Raw genomic sequence first — 27,640 nt, 5'->3', positions numbered from 1 at the left:
TCAAGTCAATTCTTCACTCAAATGCCCCATATCATACTAATCACCCAGAGTTAGTGCTGAAAGCCTTCAGCCAGACAACAGAATGCCCATGACATGACTATCATCAACTTTCTGCCCTTATCTCCTGCCGCCCGCTTCATTACTCACTGAGCTCCAGGCATATGGGACATCTTACTGGAACAACACTCTATACCAATACTCTTTCATTCTCTGTCATTTCTACATAAAAAGCTTTATTGTCACATACTTGCATGACTCACTTCCCTACTTCCTTTGGCATTCTGCTCAAATGTCATTTCTTAAATAAGATTTCATAGACTCAATCTTACAAAAGAGTGCCCGCTGGCACATGCTCATTCTTGTTCATTCATTCTGTGTTTTATCTTCTGAAAGGCATATGCGTTAACTTGTTCATCTTATCTTTGCAAACCTTTTCAAATGAAAAAGATCCATGTCCTCATGTCAGGTACTCATGGATCTTTTCCAAGATAGTATCCTCTGCAAATTGAACACTTCTTCCTGAAAAATATATTTCAATTGAATGAATGACTAATGAAGAGTAATTGGAATCATATACATGAAGAACACAGTTACAAATGGAACAAATTTCTGATAAAAGAAAATTCAAGAAATGTATCAAAAGTATTAAAATTAGAAATAAATGTCATAAACATAAAATAGAGTTTTGATTTTTTTTCTAGTGCTGCCAATGATTTTCTTTAAGCAGCTTCAGTTTCCTCCCAAACACTCTGCTCAGAGCCAACTTCACTTCCTTATTCCTAAGGGTGTATATCAATGGATTCAGCAATGAAGTGACAGTGGTGTGTATGACAGTCACATACCGCTCCTGTATTACAGAGGTGGCAGAGGTTGGGGCGATGTAGGTGAGCCCCACAGTTCCATAAAACAGAGATACCACCATTAAATGGGAGGCACATGTGGACAGAGCCTTGTGGAGCACACGACAGGTATGGTTCTTAAACAGAAGGAACCTGATAATATACAAGTAGGAGAGGAAAGTGAGAAAGCATGGTACCATAGCTAAGCTGCCAGTGACAATAAAAATGAGCCACTGATTGAGCCGAATGTCACCACAAGCCAACTCTAAGAGGGGCTTCACATCACAAAAGAAGTGATTCAGTTTCAGAGAGTGGCAAAAGTTCAGACGTGCAGTCATGACAGAATGCATCAGAGCATAAAAGAAACTGGTGATCCAGGCCACAGTTGCCAGGAGAATACACACCTTAAGGTTCATGATAAGAGTGTAGCGAAGTGGATAACAGATGGCCACAAATCGGTCAAAACCCATAATGGCCAGCAAGATGGACTCAGTACAGCCCAGAAAGTGGAAGAAGTGTAGCTGAGTGATGCAGCCCAGGAAAGATACGGCCTTGTGAGCAGAGAGGAGGTTTGCCATTAGTATGGGCAGTGTCACTGAAGAATAGCAGATATCCAGACAAGAAAGATTTCCCAGGAAAAAATACATAGGGGAGTAGAGTCTTGGCTCCAAGATGACAACCACTAATATGGACCCGTTTCCAAACAGATCAATCATGTATATAATCAGGAGGGTCACAAAGAGAACAGGCTGCAGCTCCTGAGTGGAGGTCAGTTCCAGCAGGAGAAACTCATTCACTGTGGTAACGTTCTCCATCGCTCTGAGAAGGAGTGATAACAGTTAGTAAAGCTGCTCTAGTAGACTGTATGGGTTAAATGAAGCAAGTTCATCATCTGAAAGTATATAAGGATGATCTATGGTGAGTAAAATGATTAGAAATGCTAGAATTAAATTCACTTGCAACATAATTAAGGACAGAAATATATGATAAAATTCTGAGTCAGTGTGATATATGTGATACATAGAACTAAGAAATATATTTAGGATGCTGAGTTAAACCTATAAAGCAGCCCATATAGAATAAAGGCAGATATTCAGTGAATACAGTAAGAGAACAGGACTCAATTTTAGCCTCATTGCAGCATTAAAATTAATGTATCTAAAAAGAGTCTTGTCAGATATATTTATAAAAATTTATTTCTGGGTACAGATTGAAGCTTAGCAATAGTCCTAAATATCTTCTTTTAAAAAAGAGTAGGTTCTCCACAACCTAAGCCTTCGTAAAACTAGAAGACATTTTTTAAAATCCACAAACTTCAAATCATGTGTAGGCAGAGGGAATACAAATAAGCAGAATTGGTGTCAGCATCAGAAAAAGGTATCACAGCAACAGGGTTAATTATGTAGGAAAATCCCAAAATACCAAGCTCTTTAACAGCAAGAGAATATCGAAAACAGCAAAAAAATTCAGTCTCAGAAAAGAGTACCTCACACTGAGAGTGAATTTCTCTGGAATATCAGAAAAGAGAGAGTCAATGTGCTTGTAATGATGGAATGCAGAGAAAAGTACATTACTACAGAGGCAATAAGAATGTTGCAATACAAGAGGGGACAAATGAGCCAAGAATCTAGGGAAAATATCCTATCCCCTTTTCCATAAACCTCCTGCTGATAACTTGCCCCCCAAATTCAACTTTTTCATAGATAAACAATAATATGAGAACTTCTGCATCTACATGAAAGCACAATAAGAAAAAAACAGATAAATAGAAAATCGTGATTTCTTAATCAAATATATTTCTTCGGAAAAAAATATTTGAAGTGAAACAGAAAACTTCAGCACAACATTCCTAAGTGAAGCTATTAAAACTATAACATAATTTTTAATGAAAAAATATACAAATATTCAAAACAGAATTTCAAATTAAAACACAATGATATGCTATTTTGATGAAGATTAAAATGTTTGAGACATTATATTTGCCTGAGGGTGGTAAAATACACACAGATGAGGATGTCAGTTGATTTAATCTCTAATGGATATTTTAGCAATAACTACTAAAAATCTCACATTCAAAGCAATTCCACTTTCTAGATTGTCCTTCAGATGTGTTTGCAAATGTCAAAAATTGTGTATTTGCCATGATATTTATTTAAGCATCACCATAAGAAAGATTGCAAACAAACTAAATGACCATACGGGACTAGTTAAATAATTTTCAGTACATCAGTTCAGTTCAGTTCAGTCACTCAGTCATGTCCAACACTTTGAGACGCCATGAATCGCAGCACGCCAGGCCTCCCTGTCCATCACCAACTCCCGGAGTTCACTCAGACTCACGTCCATCGAGTCAGCGATGCCATCCAGCCATCTCATCCTGTTGTCCCCTTCTCCTCCTGCCCACAATCCCTCTCAGCATCAGAGTCTTTTCCAATGAGTCAACTCTTCGCATGAGGTGGCCAAAGTACTGGAGTTTCAGCTTTAGCATCATTCCTTCCAAAGAAATCCCAGGGCTGATCTTCAGAATGGACTGGTTGGATCTCCTTGCAGTCCAAGGGACTCTCAAGAGTCTTCTCCAACACCACAGTTTAAAAGCATCAATTCTTGGGTGCTCAGCTTTCTTCACAGTCCAACTCTCACATCCATACATGACCACAGGAAAAACCATAGCCTTGACTAGACGAACCTTTGTTGGCAAAGTAATGTCTCTGCTTTTGAATATGCTATCTAGGTTGGTCATAACTTTCCTTCCAAGGAGAAAGCGTCTTTTAATTTCATAGGAAATAGTAAAACAAGGCAGCTCTTTATATACTGTTTTTTGTCTCGCACAAAAAAACATTCACAAGTACACAGGTAGAGATGCATATGTGCTGCTATATCTACTTCATACAAAAGATGCATGATTAAACAGATTAAGAAAATCAAAACTTTTCCAACTAAGAAATTGTGCCATAAACCCATTTGTTCCACCCTATAGTTTTGACAAATTATATTCAAAGACATTCCCCAGCTACTCTCACTCACCCTTTCTAATGGTCTCAGTTTCCTTCTATAAAACACACACACATATACAAAACACACACACACACAAAAAAAAAAACCCACACATTTCTACACATACAAAAACAAAAACCTTCCTTCTTACCTATTCTCTTATGTTCTACCTACTGACTGTGGCAATTCACCCTATTCTTTACTTCTCTGTGTACATCCTTGGAAAAAATATATGGTTTTGGTGCATAAGGAAACCCAAGAATGAGGGCTATAATATGTTGATTATCTCTTTGTATAAAATTATCAGAAAGATTTTAGCTGCTCAGAGTCTTATATGACAAATATCATATACCTAAGAGTAAATATAAATCACAGAGGACTTGGCCTTCATTCCCATTCTAAGCACAAAATAAGTACATTGAATCCCCTCTGAACTCTCCCTAGAGATGTTCCAAGCATAGATGTCTAGGGATCTCTTCTCAAAGGGTTATTCTCTACTTTAATATTTCAATACATAGTTATTTTGTTTTTTTAATCTATTTGGTAGAGCATTTTGCTACATTTAACTGGAAAAGAAAATTATGCTGAGCCAGTGATTTCCACTGAAAGGTTAAAGAAAGAGTAAGTATGACAATTTTTAAACAATACAGCTCCTATCATTGGAAACTCTTAACAGCTTGTGGATCCAAAGTTTGTCATTGTTTAGAGAAATATGTTAAGAAATTAAAAGATGATAAAATTTAAATTGAACCGTTTTGACAAGACAAGGTGATTGATTTAACTTGAGAAACGTCAGAGAAAAAGAAAACAGCAACAAAATAAGGGCTTTATAGCCACCAAAATGAAAAATAAAGTACCTTGTTAGACTCAAAATAGATCCTGTCTATAAATGGAAGAGAAATTGACAGATTTTTCTTAAAATCTGCCTTAGCCAAAAATTTCTTAATAATGACTATTTATAGATGCATACAGCAAAACTCTCAGACTCTGGAACAAGATCTCCTGGAGTTAGAATCCTGGCTCTGCTTGTAATGTGACTATAGTTAAGTTACTTTTCCTTTCTGGTCTCTGGTTTTCCCCTTCTGTAAACATATGATAATAATGAAACCAATCTGATTTGATTGATGTGATGACTGAGGCTAAATAAAATAATATCTGTAAGTGAACAAACTCTATATAAGTGATTACACACATACACACACAATCATGGCTACAGAGAATTCTGAATAAGGGTTATAAAAACATTTTGCAAGAAGCAGAGAGAGAATCTGTGGTGTTAAGAATTATAGTCTGGAAACCTCAATCACATATCTAGAATTTTATCCAGTTCTACTGCATGATGACATTTGCCAAAGGATTACTTTTCATCCAATTTAAAATATATTTTCTTTCATGGATATTGACAAGCAGATTCTAAATTAACAAAAAAAGAATAACAGAGTTTCTAGTTCAAGATGGTGGAGTAGGAGACCCTGAACTCACCTCTTCCCATGGGCACACCCAATCTATAGCTACACAGAAAAGAAAACCAGAAAGTAGTTGAAGTACTGTTACACATCAAATCAATGAGAAACATTCCACACTGAATCAGGCAGAGAGACCAAGATACAGTCTGGCCAAACACTATTCCCAGCATGGCGACTCACAACTCCCAGCTTCTCACTGAGGAGTAAAGAGTTTAGACTCCACATCTGGCACCCCAACTCTAAAGAATTTCACTTGAGGAACAAGCCCCCAGACATCTAGCTTTGAAAAACAAGACTTGCATATGTGAGACCTACAAGGCTATGGAGAACTAAAAGAGAGTTCTTAAAAGGCTCACAGGACCTCACTCTGGCTAACTGACACCCTGCTACTCCCCAAAGCTCAGAAAAGAGGCAGTAGATTGCAATGTGTCCAGTCTTAGGGAATTCCCTGGAGTTCCAATGGTTAAGACTGAAGTCCTTCCCAGAGTGACCCTCTTACGTTCTCGTGGGAGGACTAGACATAGGAGGTGAAAACAGCAAAGGAAGCCCCAGGAGACTTTCTTCCATCAAAATGCTTTTTTAAAAACCAAGTCGTACAGACTGAAGTAAGCCAGAAAGAAAAACACCAATACAGTATACTAACGCATATATATGGAATTTAGAAAGATGGTAACAATAACCCTGTATACGAGACAGCAAAAGAGACACTGATGTATAGAACAGTCTTTTGGACTCTGTGGGAGAGGGAGAGGGTGGGATGATTTGGGAGAATGGCATTGAAACATGTAAAATATCATGTAAGAAACGAGTTGCCAGTCCAGGTTCGATGCATGATACTGGATGCTTGGGGCTGGTGCACTGGGACGACCCAGAGGGATGGTATGAGAAGGGAGGAGGGAGGAGGGTTCAGGATGGGGAACACATGTATACCTGTGGCAGATTCATTTTGATATATGGCAAAACCAATACAATATTGTAAAGTTAAATAAAATAAAATAAAAACCAAGTTGTGGAATTCCGTGGTTGTCCAGTGGTTAGGTCTTGGAGCTTCCAATGCAGAGGGTACAGGTTCAATCCCTAGTCAAGGAACTAAGATCCCACATGCCATATGGAATAGTCAAAATACAAAAGACAAAACAAACAGACAAAAAAACTCCCATTTAATGAAACGTGTCCAGTCTTCATGTGAAGGAGATCTATTTGCTTATTTTAAAGGCTTGACTTAAGTGGTAGGCTTCTTATCTAACACACTTCTAGAGGCCAACTACAATACTCTCCATAGACAGAGGCCTTAGCAGACACCATCTCTTTTCTATTCCTCTGCCTCATTCAGATTGCCAATATATCCCAACATCCAGAGGACACCCCTTGACCATTTGACTCTAGTGGCCAGCAGGGCTCATGTCTTTTGGCTCCCACAGGTCTGTAACAGAGAAACAATTCTTAACTGGCTATCTCCCCTGAGACAGCACAGAGACATAGACAGAAATACCCAGTCTTTCTGTGAAATAGAACTATTTGTTTCCCTTAAAAGCTACAGCCTAAGAGGCAGGCTTCTCATTTATCACATAGCTAGAAGGCAAGTACTGGAGAAGGCAATGGCACCCCAGTGCCATTTTCCTGGGAAATCCCATGGATGGAGGAGCCTGGTAGGCCACAGTCCATGGGGTCACTAAGAGTCAGACACGACTGAGCGACTTCACTTTCCCTTTTCACTTTCATGCCTTGGAGAAGGAAATGGCAACCCACTCCAGTGTTCTTGCCTGGAGAATCTCAGGGACAGAGGAGCCTGGTGGGCTTCCGTCTATGGGGTTACACAGAGTCGGACATGACTGACACAACTTAGCACCAGCAGCAGCAACAGGGGGCAAGTACAATCCTTTCTAGAGCTCAGGGAGTCCAATGGATGCAATCTTCAAGCTATAGCTCTGCCCTAGCTCAGATCTCTGGTGTTTCTGAGAAAAAAAAACATCTTCCTGATGTTCCGGTTTTTGTTGCTGACACCCAGAGGCCACATAACCCAGATAGCCTGCTCTAATGACCAGAGGGGCTTGTGTCTTTGGGCTTACCAGACAGTCACAAACAAAGAAACTGTTCTTAACTGGCTACCACCCCAGGGCTCAGTGAAGGAGAAGCAAACTCACTTCTTACAGACATTCCTTACAGACTGAAGGAAGTCTATAGACATTCATTGAAAATTGCTGCCTGAGAGTCTGGCTTCCAATTATTCTGCATCCAGATGCTGACGGAGACATTTATTATAAATCTCAGTTTTAATATGTCTTCCCTTTTCAAGGTATACAACAAGGGATTTACCAATAAATTGAGTGCATTTTCTAGCGTTCAGATCAGCTGATCTTTTTCCGATAAATAAATTGATATGAGAACATCTGACATATATAATAGAATGGCCAAAATAGAAAAGAAATAGATAAATCATTTATTATGTAGTAAGTGCCTGCTCTCATCCCTCCCTAGCTTTCTTATCTCTTTTTAGTTCTCTGTAGCATCTAATTGAAGAAGGCAGTGGCACCCCACTCCAGTACTCTTGCCTGGAGAGTCCCATGGATGGAGGAGCCTGGTGGGCTGCAGTCCATGGGGTCACTAAGAGTCAGACACGACTGAGCGACTTCACTTTCCCTTTTCACTTTTATGCATTGGAGAAGGAAATGGCAACCCTCTCCAGTGTTCTTGCCTGGAGAATCCCGGGGACGGAGGAGTCTGGTGGGCTGCCGTCTATGGGGTTGCACAGAGTTGGACATGACTGAAGCAACTTAGCAGCAGCAGCAGCAGCATCTAATTACCCTGACATATATACTTATGAATTTGTCCATTGTGTAAGATTGTAGAATTTCTTTTGTTCAGTCTTGCTTCCTACATCTATGCTGCCTGACACAATATATATTCAATGACTATCTCTTAAATAAGTGAGTAGGTAAATAAAAACTGAGCAAATAATGACACATAGTTGAGCACAGAACATGGTTATGGGGCTACAAATTCCTGAGGGAAAATCATGTAGACCATTTATTAGAGTGAAGGGATAAAAATCTTAATCAGAGTCAGATATAAGCCTCATTAATCTCAGTGGTGCTGCCGGCAGTCTTTAAATAACTTGCTCCCGAAGATTTCCTTCAGCGCCAGCCTCACTTCTTTATTCCTAAGAGTGTATATCAGTGGATTCAGCACTGGAGTGACTGCACTATAGACGATGGCCACCATCCTATCCTGAGTCATGGAAGTGGCTGAGGCAGGATGAACGTACGTGAAGCCTACAGGTCCATAGAAAAGACACACGACCGTGAAATGGGAGGCACAAGTGGACAAAGCTTTGTGGAGTATCCTGCAGGACTTATGCTTGAGCAGAAGGGAGCAAATAATATAGAAGTAGGAGAGAAGCGTCAGGAAGAAAGCTCCCATAGATATGCTGCCTGTGACAACAAAAAGCAGCCACTGGTTGAGCAGCGTGTTACTGCAGGCCAGCTCCAAGAGGGGCTTGACATCACAGAAGAAGTGATTGAGCTCTTGAGAGTGGCAAAAGTTCAGGCGTGCAGTCATGACAGAATGTACCAGAGCGTTAAAGATGCTGGTGATCCAGGCCATGGCTGCCAAGAGAATACATACCTTGGGGCTCATGATGACAGGGTAACGAAGTGGGTTGCAGATGGCAGCGAAGCGATCAAAAGCCATGACAGCCAGTAAGACGGCCTCTGTGCTTCCCAGAAAGTGGAAGAAGTATAGCTGAGTGATACAGCCCAGGAAAGATATGGTCCTGCGAGCGGAGAGGAGGTTTATAAGGATTTTGGGCAATGTCACTGAAGAGTAGCAGATATCCAGACAAGAAAGGTTTCCCAGGAAAAAATACATGGGGGAATGCAGTTTGGGTTCCAAAATCGTAATCACTAATATAGCTCCATTTCCAACCATGTTTATCAAGTAAATGATTAAGAAAATCACAAAGAAGAAAGGCTGCAGCTGCTGAACACTGGTCAGGCCAAGTAACAGAAACTCATTTACTGTAGTGACATTCTCCATTGCTTTGGGAAGCAAATGTAATGATGACAATGAATTAGTTTTTTTGAATTTTACACTGCGGGAATTAAGTGAAGCAAGTTTACTATTTGGAAAAGCCTAAGGGTGAGCTCCAGTGTGGAGAATATTTAAAAGTGGTAAGTAAACAGCTTTACCACTCCTGAATATGAGTCAAACATCTTTTTACTGCTTTAGAATTTATCATGTACTAATAAAAACAGCTTATGATGAGTAAGTCAGATATAGATAAAAGACACTTTTTTAAAACATAAAATGTAAAGCATGACTATATCTTATTTACAACATTAGAATTAGAGGTTAGATAAAAAAAATTAGAGGTTAGAAAATTTTAAAACATACAAAGGAAATAATTGTTCAGCTTATGATTCTCGGTTCTGGCAGTAAAAGTGATGTAGCCTACTGAGGATTTCTTCTTTTCTCCTAAGATATTTTAAAGCCTCAGGAAATTAATGTATCCTTCCTACATGCCTAAACTTTCAGCAAAACTAAGAAACATAAAATCCAGAATCTTCAAATATTGTGTTTAAGCAGAGGGAATAAAAACAGCATCAGTTCAGTTCAGTCTCTCAGTCATGTCCGACTCTGTGACCCCATGAATCCCATCACGCCAGCATAGTTAGCCTCAGTAGCCACAAAACTGCAGCACAGTGGTGGGTTTGTGTGTGTAGATGAGAAAAACTTGAAAGAGTAAAAAGTGTTAACAGGAAGAGAATTTTGAAAACATCCCCAATTTTTCAGGCCCAGGAAAAAGTGCCCTACATTTAGTGGGAATTTCTACAAGAGGAGGAGAATTAGAAGAAGATAAAACATAAGCGTTGAAAGAGAAAGGAAAAATATATACTAAACGCTTTGCCATTTGTAAAAAATAATCACCACCTTAGTAACAGAAGAGGGAGCCCTTGAATTGAGGAATGGAAAAACTACCTGGTATACCCCTTCCCTGGTGGCTCAGATGGTAAAGAATCTGCCTGCAGTGTGGGAAAGATCCCCTGGAGAAGGGCATGGCAACCCACTCCAGTATTCTTGCCTGGAAAATACCATGGACAGAGGAGCCTGGTGGGCTCCAGTCCATGGGGATGCAAAGAGTTCAACATGACTGAGCGAATAAGCAGCAGCCTACCCACCCTTACCCACACTAACACTCCCCTGCTAACAACTGGTCCAGAATATCACAACCCAATGTAAGCTCCCAATAAAATAGCTTCAAAAGTTGACAGAAATAATGAAGAGTAAAATTCACAATCCTAATAGAAGTTTTTAACATCTCTCTCTCTCTCTCTATGCCTTATAGAAGAGAAAGCAAAAAAAAAAAAAAATTAGTAAGAACATAAAAATCTGAAAAGCATAATTTACAAATTTGATTGACATATATAAACAGCTCAGTAAGAAAAGAATTCACACCCACATAAAAAAGAGAAAATACAAACAGAGAATTTATCACTACACTAAAAATATACACTAAAAGTTTGCTAGTCAGTAAGAAAAGACCCTAAGCAGAAGAATGGAAATGCAGAAGGAAGTGAAGAATATCAGAATGGGCATGTGTCTGTATGCATGTAAGGAAAAATTGACCCAATAAAAGTGAAAAATGACTATACAAGGCAATGTGCAGATTACCCTGTTTCATGACTACAGATGCAAAATTCCTTTCTCACTGTCTCCTATGTGACTCTGTGCAAATCACCATCATCACTCATTTGAATTATTGGAATGATCTTATTTCCACTCTTATCCAGTCTCTTATTCTCAAGGCAGCATCCAGGATTATTCTGTTAAACATGTCTAATGATTTAAGCTTCCACTTCCACTCTATCCCTCAGCCACATTGATCTCTATGTTGTTACTGAAACACTAACTACATTCTCATCTCAAGGTCTGTGCACCAGCTCTCCACTTATATGAAGCATTCTTACACTTAATAAATTCACATGTTTAATTCCCACATCTCTTTCAGACCTTTGCCCTAAAGCTACACCCTCATCGTGAATTTCTCTGATTGTTTTGTTCAGTCACTGACTCCTGTACAACTCTTTGTGATGCGATGAACTGCAACATGCCAAGCTCCTCTTTCCTCCACTATCTGCTGGAGTTTGCTCAAATTCATGTCCATTGAGTCAGTGATTCTATCTAACCATCTCATCCTCTCTCACCCTCTTCTCTGGCCCTCCATCTTTCCCAGTGAGTCAGCTCTTCACATCAGGTGGCCAAAGTATTGGAGCTTTAGCTTTAGCAACAGTCCTTCCAGTGAAGAGTCAGGGTTAATTTCCTTTAAGATTGACTGGTTTGGTCTCCTTCCTGTCCAAGGGACTCTTAAGAGTCTTCTCCAGGTTAAATGACCAAAAAAAAAAAAAAAAGCATATCCTTTCTTGCTATGTTGTTATCAATGGCACTTATCTTAATCTGCTGTATTGGATTTTATTAAATATTTTATATTTTTTATTTAACTTACATGCAGTCTCAAACACACACACACAAAACTGTTGTTTGTTTTATTCACTACTGCAACCTAGCACCTAAAACATTGTCTGGAACTTTTTTTTTTGGTGCTCTCTCTATACTTACTGAATTAACTACTGGATTAGGATTACCTGTTCAATCATTATCAGTTACAAAAGCTACCCTCAAAAGGTCAAATTTGTTTTCTTTTGAACATTCTCACCTATCCATACTATTCTCCTGAATGTGATGCTACACTCACAAAAGATTCTTCCAGTTTATCAGAGGACATGGCAACATAGAAAATGAGCAATGAATATTTGTGATTAAGTAAATAACTTTTAGCCATATAGGGCCAGTTTTAGCAATTCATTTTTGTCATGGACTGTTCTCAAAGACACTTGTGATTCTTAATGATTAATTGCTGTCTATAAACAGTATTTTAAATTTAAGAAATTACATTATTGGTGAAAGAAAACAAAAATCTAGGAGCTGCACTCCATGAGTATGGATATAGAAGAAATATTCTAAATGGAGTTGTTGGTAGAGAAGATGATTAATCTCAGGAGTCATAAATATAATTGAAGGACATTATTACCTATGCATATATGGGAAACTGGGGATGTACTCAAGTGAAAATATTAATACTTAAGTAAATACTTCATACAAGTGTTTTGAAAATTATTATATTTTTCCTGGATAATAGCACCATCCATCTCCCACTAAAAATCATACTATTGCAAAGTTATGTAATTATATAAATAGTAGGTACAATCTAACATATTGCTTGACTAGAACTAGAACCTATCATTTTTGCATTATTAATTTTGACATATATTAAGGTATTACTCATGTAATTTTTTTCTCTACTTCACTTTCTTCTTTTCTTTATATTTTCTATAACTCTCGGTAACACACATACCCACCCACACACACCCACACCCATACCCACACACCACTAAACAGATATAGGCACTCAGACATTTAATTAAAACATAGACCTAACTTGGTCACAAGGAGAGTCTACCCTGAAACAAATAACAAACAACCAAAAACAAAAACAAAAATGTACATACACATAGACTGAGAAATTCAAAGCTTTACTTGCTAATGACTTATGCTGTGAACCCACCTGCTCTTCCACTCTGTAATTTTCACGGCTTAGATTCAAAGAGTTTTCCCCATTTACTTTCACTTGCTTTTTCCAATTATATTAACACCCCTTCTTCAGAAAATTATTCCTCTAATCTAAGCTCACTTTTCTTCTGTTTACTCTCAGCCAATTTGTCCTGCACATGTCTTCACGTACTTTATAATAAAATAAAATTTTGGCTCAAAAAGGATATCCAAAAATCAGAGATCAGCTGCATTTACTGTCTCTTTGAATAAGATCATCAGAGATAGTTCCAGCTGTTCAAAACTCTTACACCCATTTTATTGCAAGAAACCTCTATCTAGATGTGAGATTGAATCTCAGCAAATCCATGTCTTATTTGAGAGAACAAACAGACTAAATCCTGTATAAACTTCCCTGGGGGTATCTGGACATTAATATCTTGGGATTTTTCTCTCTAGAGACTTATTCTCTCCATATTTCTCTTCCATAAGTATCAATTTATACCCTTCTTTGGTGTGCTTGTGAAGTCACTAGATTAATTTTTTAATAATAAATTTGGGGCAGAGCCTTTGATTGATCATGAGCAAAAGGGAGTGATGAGAATATAAAAGAGAAGAGACAGCTCTATCCTTCAAAAGTCTAACACCTTGTAAATGCAAAAAAGTGATATCAGTTAGAGCAATATAATGAAAACTAAAAATATGAATTATAAACTGAATTCCACAGATAAAGAAAAAGGAAGGATTTGGGGAAATGATAAACAAACAAGGAAGAATAAACAATGGGAATAAATTTGTTTAATTTGCAATTTTATGTATGGCATCTTTGAAGTATTGCAAAAAATCTAAGGTTATTATTTGTGCTATTATGATAAATATCCTTTCTGAAGATAAGAGAAATTATATATTTTCTATTTTGTTTCTTTCTTTTTTTTGGTCACATTATGTGGCTTACAGAATCTTAGTTCCCTGACACCAGGGATTGAACCCAGGCCACAGCAGTGAAAGCGCTGAGTTCTAACCACTGGTTTATGCTTAGTTGCTAAGTCGTGTCTGACTCTTTGCAACCCCGTGGACTGTAGCCTGCCAAGCTCCTCTGTCCATGGAATTCTCTAGGCCAGAATACTGGAGTGGATAGCCTTTCCCCTCGCCAGAGGATCTTCCCTACCCAGGGATCAAACCCAGGTCTCCCACGTTGCAGGCGGATTCTTTACCAGCTGAGCCACTGGGAAAGTACAGTAAATGTAAGAAGGACAGTGACAAAGGAAGACAACTTTGAGACAAATGCTGAAAGTTAGAGAACCACAAGTCAATGGATAGTTAGTTCACCATAAGACAAAATAAAATTTAAGAACAATAGATTAACTGAAGAATATATTTGATATGTTTGAATATATTTGGGATTCCCTAGTGGCTCAGACGGTAGAGTCTGCCTGCAGTGTGGGAGACCTGAGTTCGATCACTGGGTCAGGAAGATCCCCTGGAAAAGGAAATGGCAATTCACTCCAGTATTCTTGCCTGGAAAATCCCATGGATGGAGGAGCCTGGAGGGCTAAGTCCTTAGGGTTGCAAAGAGTTGGACATGACTGAGCAACTTCAGTTCACTATATTTGATATGGAGGTTAAAATACCAAAAAAAGTGTGCACAAGTAGAGACAAGCACATTGTAGTTTTAGTTATGCTCAAAAGATTCAAATTAACTTTTTTATTTAGATATAGTTTCAAATATATAGAATATACAGAAGCATTTCAGGAATAAGAAGAGAACTCCCAAAATCCATTAATCCTTTACCCAGATTAATTTCTTGCCAACATTTTGCCCTATTTATCATTGAAATCAATACTGTTGGCAAGAAAAAACAGATTGCATGGGCAAGACAGATAATTTTCTAGATTTATCAGGAGAGAAAAATAAACACTACACTTCAAGGGAAATGAAATTTGAAAGTTGCTACTTTTTCTCCCACAGCTCTCAGGGCCTTTCTGATATCCTTATTCCTCAAAGTATAAATGATAGGGTTTAGCATAGGGGTCACCACACTGTACAGTACTGAGATCAGCCGGTCTTTTGCCAATGAGTAAGATGAGATGGGCCGCACATAGGTGAAGATGGAGCTGCCATAGTAGAGAAGGACAACGACCAGGTGAGACGCACAGGTAGAAAAGGCCTTTTGTCTCCCCTCTGAGGAGCAGATCCTCAAGATGGTGGAGATAATGTAGAGGTAGGAAAGGATGATACCTAGGAAAGGAGCCCATCCAATGAAGACCCCAACGATAAGTAACACCAACTCATTGACAGAAGTGTCCCCACAAGACAAGATCAGCAAAGGGGGGATGTCACAGAAGAAATAATTAATCTCGTTGTTGCCACAGAAAGGCAGGTGGAATGTCAGTACTGTGTGCACCACTGAGTTGAGGAAACCACCAGTCCAGCAGGAGGCTGCTAACTGGCTGTATAGGACCTTGTTCATAATAACCGAATACCTTAAGGGCTTACAGATTGCAATGTAACGATCATATGCCATGGCTGCCAGGAGGAGACATTCTACCCCCACAAAGAAAAGGAATGCAAAAAGTTGAGCCACACAGCCCCCGTAAGAAATACTTTTCTTCTTTGATAGGAGATGCACCATCATCTGGGGGACATTAGTGGTGGTATAACAGATATCAAGAAAGGCCAGATTCCTTAAAAAAAAATACATGGGGGTATAGAGTCGTATATCGACCAATGTTACCAAAATAATGAAAATATTTCCTCCCAGGGTACAGAGATAGATCATAAGAAATATGGTAAAGAATAAAAACTGCACATCATTTAAGTCAGAGAATCCTAAGATGATAAATTCAGACAGAGTGCGATTTTCTCCTTCCATGATGTTTTTTCTTGGAAACTGAGAAAGAAGCAGTACAGATTGCAGTATTCATGTGCTGCAGCAGCAGTAATCTACAAAACAAGAACATATAACTTTATAGATAAAATAATCATCAGAAAATAACAGGAAAAAACACTCAAATTTAGAATCTATGACAAGTTACAGTGTTGTACCGCAATCATCACATAAGCCTTCGACACACATTTAAACTTTTCCTATAGGACACATGTCTTACAGAACATCAGCAACACCTTTGCAGGAAAAAGTAAATATTTTAAAGGTCTATGTGCAGCATAAGAGCTATTTATTTAAATAGGTCTTGGCAAGCCCATTTCTTAACACCTCGTTGTGTCTTAGAGATGACTGGTGAATATCCATTACATAATTTGTTTCAAGAGTTGTGGGGTTATTTGAGTTTCTCCTTGTGATGCCTCCTTGTCTTCCTTACACACTTAGAGATTGATCTTTATGGTTTTAAGTTATATTTTAAGAAAATGAAAGTGGAATAGAAAATTCCAAAAACAAGACAGTTCCAGAATGTGATACCATGTACTTTGATAAAACTTTATCTTAAAAAACAATAGTTGACACTAGTAAGCATGTCCTGGAACAGACTCTTTCAAACCATGACACTAAGACTTGAAGATGACACTGTTATCAATGGAATTAGTTATTGAAACCACTCTCCAGTGCCCTAAGCTTTGTCATATAATTTCCCTGGTGGTCCAGTGATTAGGACTTGGAGTTTTCACTGCTGTAAAAGTAAGACCAAGTAAATAAATAAAAATTTTAAATAATAATTTTGTCTCGTTTTAGCCTCAAATATCGTGATGTGGTCGTGGTTTAGTCACTAAGTCCTGTGTCTGCATTCAGAGCAGGAAATTTAAAAGTCAGACTTCTCTCTCTTTAACTGGTATGGTCACCAACAACAACCTTAGCTGATCAGAGAAAACATGAAACAAACAAGAGAACACGTCTCACAACAAGTCAGAATACCTGAGTTCCCTCCTCAGTTCTACAATCCACTAGCTGTTTGAACATGGGAAGATCATTTTAATTTTCTGGTTCCCTGTTGAGTCATATGTGATGTGAAAGTCGCTCAGTCATATCCAACTTTTTGCAACTCCATGGCCTATACAATCCACAGAATTCTCCAGGCCGGAATACTGGAATGGGTAGCCGCTCCCTTCTCCAGGAGATCTTCCCAACCCAGGGATTGAACCCAGGTCTCATGCATTGAAGGCAGATTCTTTACCAGCTGAGCCACAGGGGAAATCCTGAGTCATATGTAAAATTATTATAAACTCTCTGTCTCCAAAATTCCAGAAAAATATTTATGTATTATGATGTAAAAGTAACAGTTTTAGTTTGACCGTTGATCCATTCTGATTGCTTAGAATGATGAAGAAACAAAAATGTTTAAAAATCAATTTTCTCATCAATGGTTTTGGTAATGTGATATCATAATTAATGATCTCAGTAAATTAAGTATACTATGATCATAGCATATTACAACTCAAAGAGTAAATTTAAAATAAAACGCTGAGTAAAATATTGCTGGGACGGCACTGGCTTTGATGAGACATTAGCGCATTGTCCTTTCCCATTTCTGTCTTTTTCCAGATCCATGAAAAGTTTGAATTACTCCAACTCAGATACTTATGACAAAGATCAAATTTATAAATATTTCCACACAAAATAAAGGATAACTTAAAACTTGGATCTCTTGGACATAGGATAAAATTTTGTATATATTATATGCTTAAAATTGTCAAAATAAAAAATAGTAAAAAAACAAAATGGGTAAGAAAGCAACATAATATCCATGGTAATAATCAGTAATTTTTATTTCTAATTATTTAGTTGTTTCCCCCTAGGTTGGCCAAACTGTTTCCAAAACACACCTTAGAAATATGTTTTGGTTTAAGGCCCAAAGAACAAACATCAAGGAAATATTAATGAAACTGAGATTAAGACTGAGTCTTATTTCAAAAAATTATGAGATTAAATACACTTAGTAAATGCAAATTATTTTATTTCTATTTAATTTCCCGGTAGCCATGCATCATTTCAGTATCATGAAAAATAAACTTTCCATGAAGAAAATCTCTCGTGAGTTAGTCTGCTAAGTCGCTTCAGTCGTGTCCCACACTGTGCGACCTCATAGACAGCAGCCCACCAGGCTCCGCCACCGCTGGGATTCTCCAGGCAAGAACACTGGAGTGGGCTGCCATTGCCTTCTCCAATGCAGGAAAGTGAAAAGTGAAAGTGAAGTCACTGAGTCGTGTCCGACTCTCAGTGATCCCATGGACTGCAGCCTACCAGGCTCCTCCATCCATGGAATTTTCCAGGCAAGAGTACTGGAGTGGGGTGCCATGAGTTAGTCTACAGATGGCAATACTTGGCTGAATTCCGTCTCAGTGGAGAACTGAATGGAAGACAAAGAAATAGTAATCCCAAGAGTTCAGTACTAGAACTAAGGTAAAATTTAAACTGGCTTTCAGAATTCTTATCAATATTAAAGTGAAGGATTTAATATGAATTCATTTACACAACAAAGCTTTCTGTGAATCATCTGACCATTGTATCCAGTATACAAATAAGAAACTTTTGTTTTGGAAAAGTTCCATTTTGGAAAATGGTTTGTTTGGTGTTACTTGACCCTATGTTGCTGTTTTTGTAGAGTGTTCAGATAAGTGAAGGAAAAACTCTACAATAGAGTATTTCCCTTTAATTAATGAATTCTCTAGAAATGATAACACTGTATGTATTAATTGAAAAATCATGAAAAAGGTAGAAATCTTGAGAAAACCTTTTCTTTAGGCTTTTATCTGCTGTACCACCACTATCCATCTCCTCTCCAACATTGAAATCAAAGTTGGGGCTAACCATGGCTATTTATATAATCAATGAGCATTACTGAGTCTAAGGCATGATACTTGGTGCTGAAAATTCAATGCGGTATTTTGGACCATCTCTTATGGAATATACAGAATGGGAATTACAGCTCCAATTGGGAAGGAGCCTTTAAAAGTCATCTAGTCCGGCCACTGAAATACCCTATACAGCTGTTTTGCTGTGCTGTTCTTAGTTGCTCAGTCATGTCTGACTCTTTGCAACTCCATGGACTGTCATCTACCAGGCTCCTCTGTCCATGGGGATTCTCCGGGCAAGAATAATGGAGTGGGTTGCCATGCCCTCCTTCAGGGGATCTTCCCAACCCAGGGATTGAACCCAGTCTCTGGCATTACAGGAGCATTCTTTACCATTTGTGCCACCAGGGAAGCCCTATATTTTGCAAGGTGATAACCCAATCTAAAATTGTATACTGTATTGATGAGAGATGTAAACTCTTTAAAGGGAGGCTATTCCATCTTTAGACAAATCCAAGTATTAGAAAAAAATTTTGATCATTGTGGGGTTTTTTGGCTTGACCACATTTTAGTTGTGGCATGTGGGATGTTTAGTTGCAGCATGTAGTATCTAGTTCCCTGACCAGGGATCAAACCCTGGCTCCCTGCATTGGGAACAAGGACTTTTAGCCACTGGATCATCAGGGAAGTCCCTGGTCACTGTGTTTTATTACTGGAAGAATGGTTACACCTACCAGCTGTGTGAACACAAAAAATGCAGCTATTCTACCCACTTACTAGCTGTGTGACCATGAATGAATTATAAAGCTCTTCCTCCCTAAATGAAAATAATGATATCTTTCTCATCTGAAAATTTTGACATTAAATGAGGTAATGCATTTAGTACTTAACCTAGTGTGTAGTACATAAAAATAACAATGAGTGATGTTGAGCATCTTTTCATGTGTTTGTTAGCCATCTGTATGTCTTCTTTGGAGAAATGTCTATTTAGTTCTTTGGCCCATTTTTTGATTGGGTCATTTATTTTTCTGGAGTTGAGCTGTAGGAGTTGCTTGTATATTTTTGAGATTAGTTGTTTGTCCGTTGCTTCATTTGCTATTATTTTCTCCCATTCTGAAGGCTGCCTTTTCACCTTGCTAATAGTTTCCTTTGTTGTGCATAAACACATGAAAAGATGCTCAACATCACTCATTATCAGAGAAATGCAAATCAAAACCACTATGAGGTACCATTTCATGCCAGTCAGAATGGCTGCGATCCAAAAGTCTACAAGCAATGAATGCTGGAGAGGGTGTGGAGAAAAGGGAACCCTCTGACACTGTTGGTGGGAATGCAAACTAGTACAGCCACTCTGGAGAACAGTGTGGAGATTCCTTAAAAAACTGGAAATAGAACTGCCTTATGATCCAGCAATCCCACTGCTGGGCATACACACTGAGGAAAGCAGAAGGGAAAGAGACACGTGTACCCCAATGTTCATCGCAGCACTGTTTATAATAGCCAGGACATGGAAGCAACCTAGATGCCCATCAGCAGATGAATGGATAAGAAAGCAGTGGTACATATACACAATGGAGTATTACTCAGCCATTAAAAAGAATACATTTGAATCAGTTCGAATGAGATGGATAAAACTGGAACCTATTATACAGAGTGAAGTAAGCCAGAAAGAAAAACACCAATACAGTATACTAACACATATATATGGAATTTAGAAAGATGGTAACAATAACCCTGTGTACGAGACAGCAAAAGAGACACCGATGTATAGATCAGTCTTATGGACTCTGTGGGAGAGGGAGAGGGTGGGGAGATTTGGGAGAATAGCATTGAAACATGTATAATATCATGTATGAAACGAGTCACCAGTCCAGGTTCTATGCACGGTACTCAATGCTTGGGGCTGGTGCACTGGGACGACCCAGAGGGAGGGTAGGGGAGGGAGGAGGGAGGAGGGTTCAGGATGGGGAACGCGGGTATACCTGTGGCGGATTCATTTCGATGTTTGGCAAAACTAATATTGTAAAGTTTAAAAATAAAATAAAAGTTTAAAAAAAAGAAAAAAAATAATGAATGATAGATATTACTATTGTTATTTCACATATTTGGTTTTAGATCTAAATTCTGAAACCACAGGTAAAGTTTGGTCTCTCTTCTTCATGAAGGACTTTGCTATATGAAACTTTTGACTCTGGACTAAACAAATTTATTTTGTCTTTGTTTCTCACATAATATGGATTTGATAATAGTCATTTATGCCAAATCATGCCAAACTCTTTTATCATCCAGTAGGACTTGTATCTTTTTACTGTCATGGACTGAATGACTTGTCTCAAGAATTCACAGTATTGGCAGAACAGATGAATCAAATACTTTGGAGAGCCAAGCACCTTTCCTGTAGCTAAAAAATGACATTGCTGAAGGAAGCTACACAGTTTACAGACACTTGAGCTGCCCCACACACCCAGAGACAGGATGGATATATTATTGTCTCCCCAAATAAAGGTCTATGAGATCATTGATTTCCTTTTTCCTAACTATTCCCTACTGTTTTCCAAAGAGGGTGATTGAAGAAAAACAGTAAATCTAAGAATCAGGCTGAAATAAGAAGTAGGGAGGTGGGGGAAAGGATGTGGAAGACGAGGAGAATAAGAACAAAAAGAAAAACACTTACTTGTAGTAGAAAAGAGAACATGAGAATAGATGTTCAAATTCAAATTCCCAAAACCTGGTACGAGGCTTCTTTTATGGACTCTTGGAGTGACAGACTTCTTGTCCCTGGAGCTTCTATGCTGTTAGAAACATTTAACAAGAGCCCAGCATCCCTAATTAAATGCCGATGCTGTGGGTGTTACAGAAGCAGGATGTGCTGCTTTAGGGAGTTGAAATAGAAAAGTCTCAGATAAATGGTAACCCTTCGTGGTGATTTTGTAAGAGCTCTCCTCAGAAGAGACTGACTTACGAGACTCTTAAGCCTTTAGACATTCCTGTTCCAATCATGTTTATTTGCTACCACTATCCAACTGGCAATGAAAACAAACTGAGGTCCCCATAAGTTTTGAACATTTCTAGGATCACACAGAATGAAGGTTCAAGACTCTTTTTCTCTCACTTGGGTATCTGGCCTAATCTCACCTTCAAATTAAAAATATCTTCACTTTAGCTGGTAAATACTCATCCATCTTTGCATGAATACAGATCATGAAGGATGAAATTTCAGATTAAGAAATTATGGCTTGTCTTCTAAGTAGCTGGGACTCAGTTAAGAGTTTAAATGAAAAGAGTGATGGGGGTAGAGGGGAACACAACAATAGAAAATTAATCCAAGGATTCTATGCAGATTTTTCCTAAATATAAATCCTGCTGCTGCTGCTGCTAAGTCGCTTCAGTCGTGTCTGACTCTGTGCAATCCCATAGATGGCAGTCCACCAGGCTCCCCTGTCCCTGGGATTCTCAAGGCAAGAACACTGGAGTGGGTTGCCATTTCCTTCTCCAATGCATAAGAGTGAAAAGTGAAAGTGAAGTTGCTCAGTCATGTCTGACTCTCAGCGACCCCATGGACTGTAGCCCACCAGGCTCCCCCATTCATGGGATTTTCCAGGCAAGAGTACTGGAGTGGGGTGCCATTGCCTTCTCCGAAATATAAATTCTAGAGGCAAAAAAAAAAAAAAAATCATTTGGAAGTTAATGCAATGATATAGTTGTGAAGTTAAGAAAGCTTGATTGTGAGGTGTAAGTGATGATACCAAAAAGGAAAGAAAAGGATAAAAATCAAAATCACTGTGAAGAAAAAAAAAATAGGTACATTTTGTGGTCATGTTTATTTTTCAGCCAAAGAGGAAAGAAAAATTAAAAAGAGCTAAAGGTTAAAGTTTGGGTGAGGAAATTTGGAGAATGGTAAAGTTATAGACGTAAAAAGGCATTCAGAGAAAAAGCTTATTTTGGCAAAGAAATGAATTTTAAATGACTCAGGTTTTCTGGTCTATCAGGGCACTGAGATTAAATGAAAAATATGTACAAGACATGAGCACAGTGATTATCACAGAGTGCTGAACAAATGTTAGCTCTTATTATTAATATTATTTTTCAATCAGAAATCTCCAAAGAATGTTTGAATATATTAAACTGATACTCAAGAGTTAGATAATAACAATTCATGTTATGTGGAAGAAGACAACATTTGACTCATGAAACTAATGAAGATCACATAGCATGAAATAAAAAACAAAGATCCAAATATCAAATTTTTGTTGACACCAAAATTTAGGGCATGAGAAAGAAAAATAAAGACAAAACTTTTGGTAAGGACAAAAGCCATGTAGACAGCAAAATTGACTTCCAGGTAACACACTTATCTCTGAAATGATTTTACTCTTTCATACTCAGTATTTTTAATGGTCAAATAATAAATAACAATAAATAACAAATTTAATTTAAAGGAGAGACTAAAAATTTTAAATTTATCTAAGAAAAAAAAGGTTAATTTTCAACATACAGTGTTTGTATCTTATCCTTAGTTCAACTTGGTCTTTTTTTTCTTTTTAAATTAATTTTTATTTTTTTATTTTTTTAATATTTATTTATTTATTTATTTATTTTATTTTTAAACTTTACATAATTGTATTAGTATTGCCAAATATCAAAATGAATCCGCCACAGGTATACATGTGTTCCCCATCCCGAACCTTCCTCCCTCCTCCCTCCCCATACCCTCCCTCTGGGCCGTCCTAGTGCACCAGCCCCAAGCATCCAGCATCGTGCATCGAACCTGGACTGGCAACTCATTTCCTACATGATATTTTACATGTTTCATTGCCATTCTCCCAAATCTTCCCACCCTCTCCCTCTCCCACAGAGTCCATAAGACTGTTCTATACATCAGTGTCTCTTTTGCTGTCTCGTACACCGGGTTATTGTTACCCTCTTTCTAAATTCCATATATATGCGTTAGTATACTGTATTTATGTTTTTCCTTCTGGCTTACTTCACTCTGTATAATAGGTTCCAGTTTCATCCACCTCATTAGAACTGATTCAAATGTATTCTTTTTAATGGCTGAGTAATACTCCATTGTGTATATGTACCACTGCTTTCTTATCCATTCATCTGCTGATGGACATCTAGGTTGCTTCCATGTCTTGGCTATTATAAACAGTGCTGCGATGAACATTGGGGTACACGTGTCTCTTTCCCTTCTGCTTTCCTCAGTGTGTATGCCCAGCAGTGGGGTTGCTGGATCATAAGGCAGTTCTATTTCCAGGTTTTTAAGGAATCTCCACACTGTTCTCCATAGTGGCTGTACTAGTTTGCATTCCCACCAACAGTGTAAGAGGGTTCCCTTTTCTCCACACCCTCTCCAGCATTTATTATTTGTAGACTTTTGGATCGCAGCCATTCTGACTGGTATGAAATGGTACCTCATAGTGGTTTTGATTTGCATTTCTCTGATAATGAGTGATGTTGAGCGTCTTTTCATGTGTTTGTTAGCCATCTGTATGTCTTCTTTGGAGAAATGTCTATTTAGTTCTTTGGCCCATTTTTTGATTGGGTCGTTTATTTTTCTGGAGTTGAGCTGTAGGAGTTGCTTGTATATGTTTGAGATTAGTTGTTTGTCGGTTGTTTCATTTGCTATTATTTTCTCCCATTCTGAAGGCTGTCTTTTCACCTTGCTAATAGTTTCCTTTGATGTGCAGAAGCTTTTAAGGTTAATTAGGTCCCATTTCCAACATATGGAGGCTGAACAATACACTGCTGAATAACCAACAAATCACAGAAGAAATCAAAAAAGAAATCAAAATTTGCATAGAAACGAATGAAAATGAAAACACAACAACCCAAAACCTGTGGGACACGGTAAAAGCAGTCCTAAGGGGAAAGTTCATAGCAATACAGGCACACCTCAAGAAACAAGAAAAAAGTCAAATAAATAACCTAACTCTACACCTAAAGCAACTAGAAAAGGAAGAAATGAAGAATCCCAGGGTTAGTAGAAGGAAAGAAATCTTAAAAATTAGAGCAGAAATAAATGCAAAAGAAACAAAAGAGACCATAGCAAAAATCAACAAAACCAAAAGCTGGTTCTTTGAAAGGATAAATAAAATTGACAAACCATTAGCCAGACTCATCAAGAAACAAAGGGAGAAAAATCAAATCAACAAAATCAGAAACGAAAATGGAGAGATCACAACAGACAACACAGAAATACAAAGGATCATAAGAGACTACTATCAACAATTATATGCCAATAAAATGGACAACGTGGAAGAAATGGACAAATTCTTAGAAAAGTACAACTTTCCAAAACTGGACCAGGAAGAAATAGAAAATCTTAACAGACCCATCACAAGCATGGAAATTGAAACTGTAATCAAAAATCTTCCAGCAAACAAAAGCCCAGGTCCAGACGGCTTCACAGCTGAATTCTACCAAAAATTTAGAGAAGAGCTAACACCTATCCTGCTCAAACTCTTCCAGAAAATTGCAGAGGAAGGTAAACTTCCAAACTCATTCTATGAGGCCACCATCACCCTAATACCAAAACCTGACAAAGATCCCACAAAAAAAGAAAACTACAGGCCAATATCACTGATGAACATAGATGCAAAAATCCTTAACAAAATTCTAGCAATCAGAATCCAACAACACGTTAAAAAGATCATACACCATGATCAAGTGGGCTTTATCCCAGGGATGCAAGGATTCTTCAATATCCACAAATCAATCAATGTAATACACCACATTAACAAATTGAAAAATAAAAACCATATGATTATCTCAATAGATGCAGAGAAAGCCTTTGACAAAATTCAACATCCATTTATGATAAAAACTCTCCAGAAAACAGGAATAGAAGGAACATACCTCAACATAATAAAAGCTATATATGACAAACCCACAGCAAACATTATCCTCAATGGTGAAAAATTGAAAGCATTTCCTCTAAAGTCAGGAACAAGACAAGGGTGCCCACTTTCACCATTACTATTCAACATAGTTTTGTTAGTTTTGGCCACAGCAATCAGAGCAGACAAAGAAATAAAAGGAATCCAAATTGGAAAAGAAGAAGTAAAACTCTCACTATTTGCAGATGACATGATCCTCTACATAGAAAACCCTAAAGATTCCACCAGAAAATTACTAGAACTAATCAATGACTATAGTAAAGTTGCAGGATATAAAATCAACACACAGAAATCCCTTGCATTCCTATACACTAATAATGAGAAAACAGAAAGAGAAATTAAGGAAACAATTCCATTCACCATTGCAATGGAAAAAATAAAATACTTAGGAATATATCTACCTAAAGAAACTAAAGACCTATATATAGAAAACTATAAAACACTGGTGAAAGAAATCAAAGAGGACACTAATAGATGGAGAAATATACCATGTTCATGGATTGGAAGAATCAATATAGTGAAAATGAGTATACTACCTAAAGCAATTTATAGATTCAACGCAATCCCTATCAAGCTACCAACAGTATTCTTCACAGAGCTAGAACAAATAATTTCACAATTTGTATGGAAATACAAAAAACCTAGAATAGCCAAAGCGATCTTGAGAAAGAAGAATGGAACTGGAGGAATCAACCTACCTGACTTCAGGCTCTACTACAAAGCCACAGTTATCAAGACAGTATGGTACTGGCACAAAGACAGAAATATTGATCAATGGAATAAAATAGAAAGCCCAGAGATAAATCCACACACATATGGACACCTTATCTTTGACAAAGGAGGCAAGAATATACAATGGATTAAAGACAATCTCTTTAACAAGTGGTGCTGGGAAATCTGGTCAACCACTTGTAAAAGAATGAAACTGGACCACTTTCTAACACCATACACAAAAATAAACTCAAAATGGATTAAAGATCTAAACGTAAGACCAGAAACTATAAAACTCCTAGAGGAGAACATAGGCAAAACACTCTCCGACATACATCACAGCAGGATCCTCTATGACCCACCTCCCAGAATATTGGAAATAAAAGCAAAAATAAACAAATGGGACCTAAATTAATTTTTATTGGAATAGAGTTGCTTTACAGCAAAATGACTCAGTCATACATACACATAAACATATATCCCCTCGTTTTTGGACTTCCTTCCCATTCAGGTCATCTATAAAAATAGTATGCTGCTGCTGCTGCTAAGTCGCTTCAGTCATGTCCGACTCTGTGTGACCCCATAGACGGCAGCCCACTAGGCTTCTCTGTCCCTGGGATTCTCCAGGCAAGAATACTGGAGTGGGTTGCCATTTCCTTCTACAAGAAAAATAGTATAGATGATCTTATTTGCAAAACAAGTAAGGCAGGCTTAATATTTGCAGACTTGTGACTCAGACCATAAAGCGCCTGCCTACTATGAGGGAGACTTGGGTTCGATCTCTGGGTCTGGAAGATTCTCTGAAGAAGGAAATGCAACCCACTCCAGTGCTCTTGCCTGGAAAATCCCATGGACAGAGGAGCCCGGTAGTCTACAGTCCATGGGGTCGCAAAGAGTTGGATGCCACCGAGCGCCTTCACTTCCTATAGCTCAGTTGGTAAAGAATCTGCCTGCAATGCAGGAGACCCCGGTTCAATTACTGGGTCGGGAAGATCTCCTGGAAAAAGGATAGGCTACCACTCCAGTATTCTCAGGCTTCCTTTGTGCCTCAGATGGCAAAGAATCTGCCTGTAATGTGGGAGACCAGGGATTGATCCCCTGGAGGAGGGTATGCTTCAGTATTCTTGCGTGGAGAATCCCATGGACAGAGAAGCCTAGCAGGCTACAATTCATAGGTTTGCAAAAAGTCAGACATGGCTGAAGCAACTGATCACGCATACACAGTGTTCATGGCTAGCCTACCAAGGGGGACCTCTGAGGTTGTGATAGCCCACCTGATTGTTGGTTGCCACACCAGGGTGTGGTTTCTGACTAGACCACATCTCTGCCCCTCATATACATCTTGATATGGCCTTTTATTTATATCCTTAGTTGTAT

The 27,640-nt window shown here is 38.2% G+C and overlaps 4 protein-coding genes across 4 annotated transcripts in view; 1 reads left to right on the top strand and 3 right to left on the bottom strand.

The window, feature by feature from the left end:
- Nucleotides 1-27,640, top strand: part of LOC147347218 (olfactory receptor 12D1-like) — a 165,405-nt gene that overhangs the window by 108,021 nt on the left and 29,744 nt on the right. The window lies entirely within an intron of this gene.
- Nucleotides 698-1,703, bottom strand: LOC147347222 (olfactory receptor 12D3-like). The gene has a single exon (XM_086370577.1). The coding sequence runs from the start codon at nucleotides 1,652-1,654 to the stop codon at nucleotides 698-700; it is 957 nt and encodes a 318-aa protein (XP_086226703.1). The 5' UTR covers nucleotides 1,655-1,703.
- Nucleotides 8,384-9,358, bottom strand: OR12D3 (olfactory receptor family 12 subfamily D member 3). Its single transcript, XM_086369703.1, has one exon. It carries the CDS (start codon nucleotides 9,332-9,334, stop codon nucleotides 8,384-8,386), a length of 951 nt encoding a protein of 316 aa, XP_086225829.1. The 5' UTR covers nucleotides 9,335-9,358.
- LOC147347220 (olfactory receptor 5V1-like) lies at nucleotides 14,746-15,816 on the bottom strand. Its single transcript, XM_086370527.1, has one exon. The coding sequence runs from the start codon at nucleotides 15,775-15,777 to the stop codon at nucleotides 14,830-14,832; it is 948 nt and encodes a 315-aa protein (XP_086226653.1). The 5' UTR covers nucleotides 15,778-15,816; the 3' UTR covers nucleotides 14,746-14,829.

Source organism: Bos grunniens, chromosome 23 (genome assembly GCF_055505025.1).
Source record: "Bos grunniens cultivar Pamir isolate PY7600 chromosome 23, Bosgru_T2T1.0, whole genome shotgun sequence".
Lineage (NCBI taxonomy): Eukaryota > Metazoa > Chordata > Mammalia > Artiodactyla > Bovidae > Bos > Bos grunniens.
This window is presented reverse-complemented; position numbering and strand designations above follow the sequence as displayed.

Bases quoted from the DNA above. Each gene is read 5' to 3' on its own strand.
- LOC147347222 (XM_086370577.1), bottom strand. From the start codon at position 1,654: ATGGAGAACGTTACCACAGTGAATGAGTTTCTCCTGCTGGAACTGACC.
- OR12D3 (XM_086369703.1), bottom strand. From the start codon at position 9,334: ATGGAGAATGTCACTACAGTAAATGAGTTTCTGTTACTTGGCCTGACC.
- LOC147347220 (XM_086370527.1), bottom strand. From the start codon at position 15,777: ATGGAAGGAGAAAATCGCACTCTGTCTGAATTTATCATCTTAGGATTC.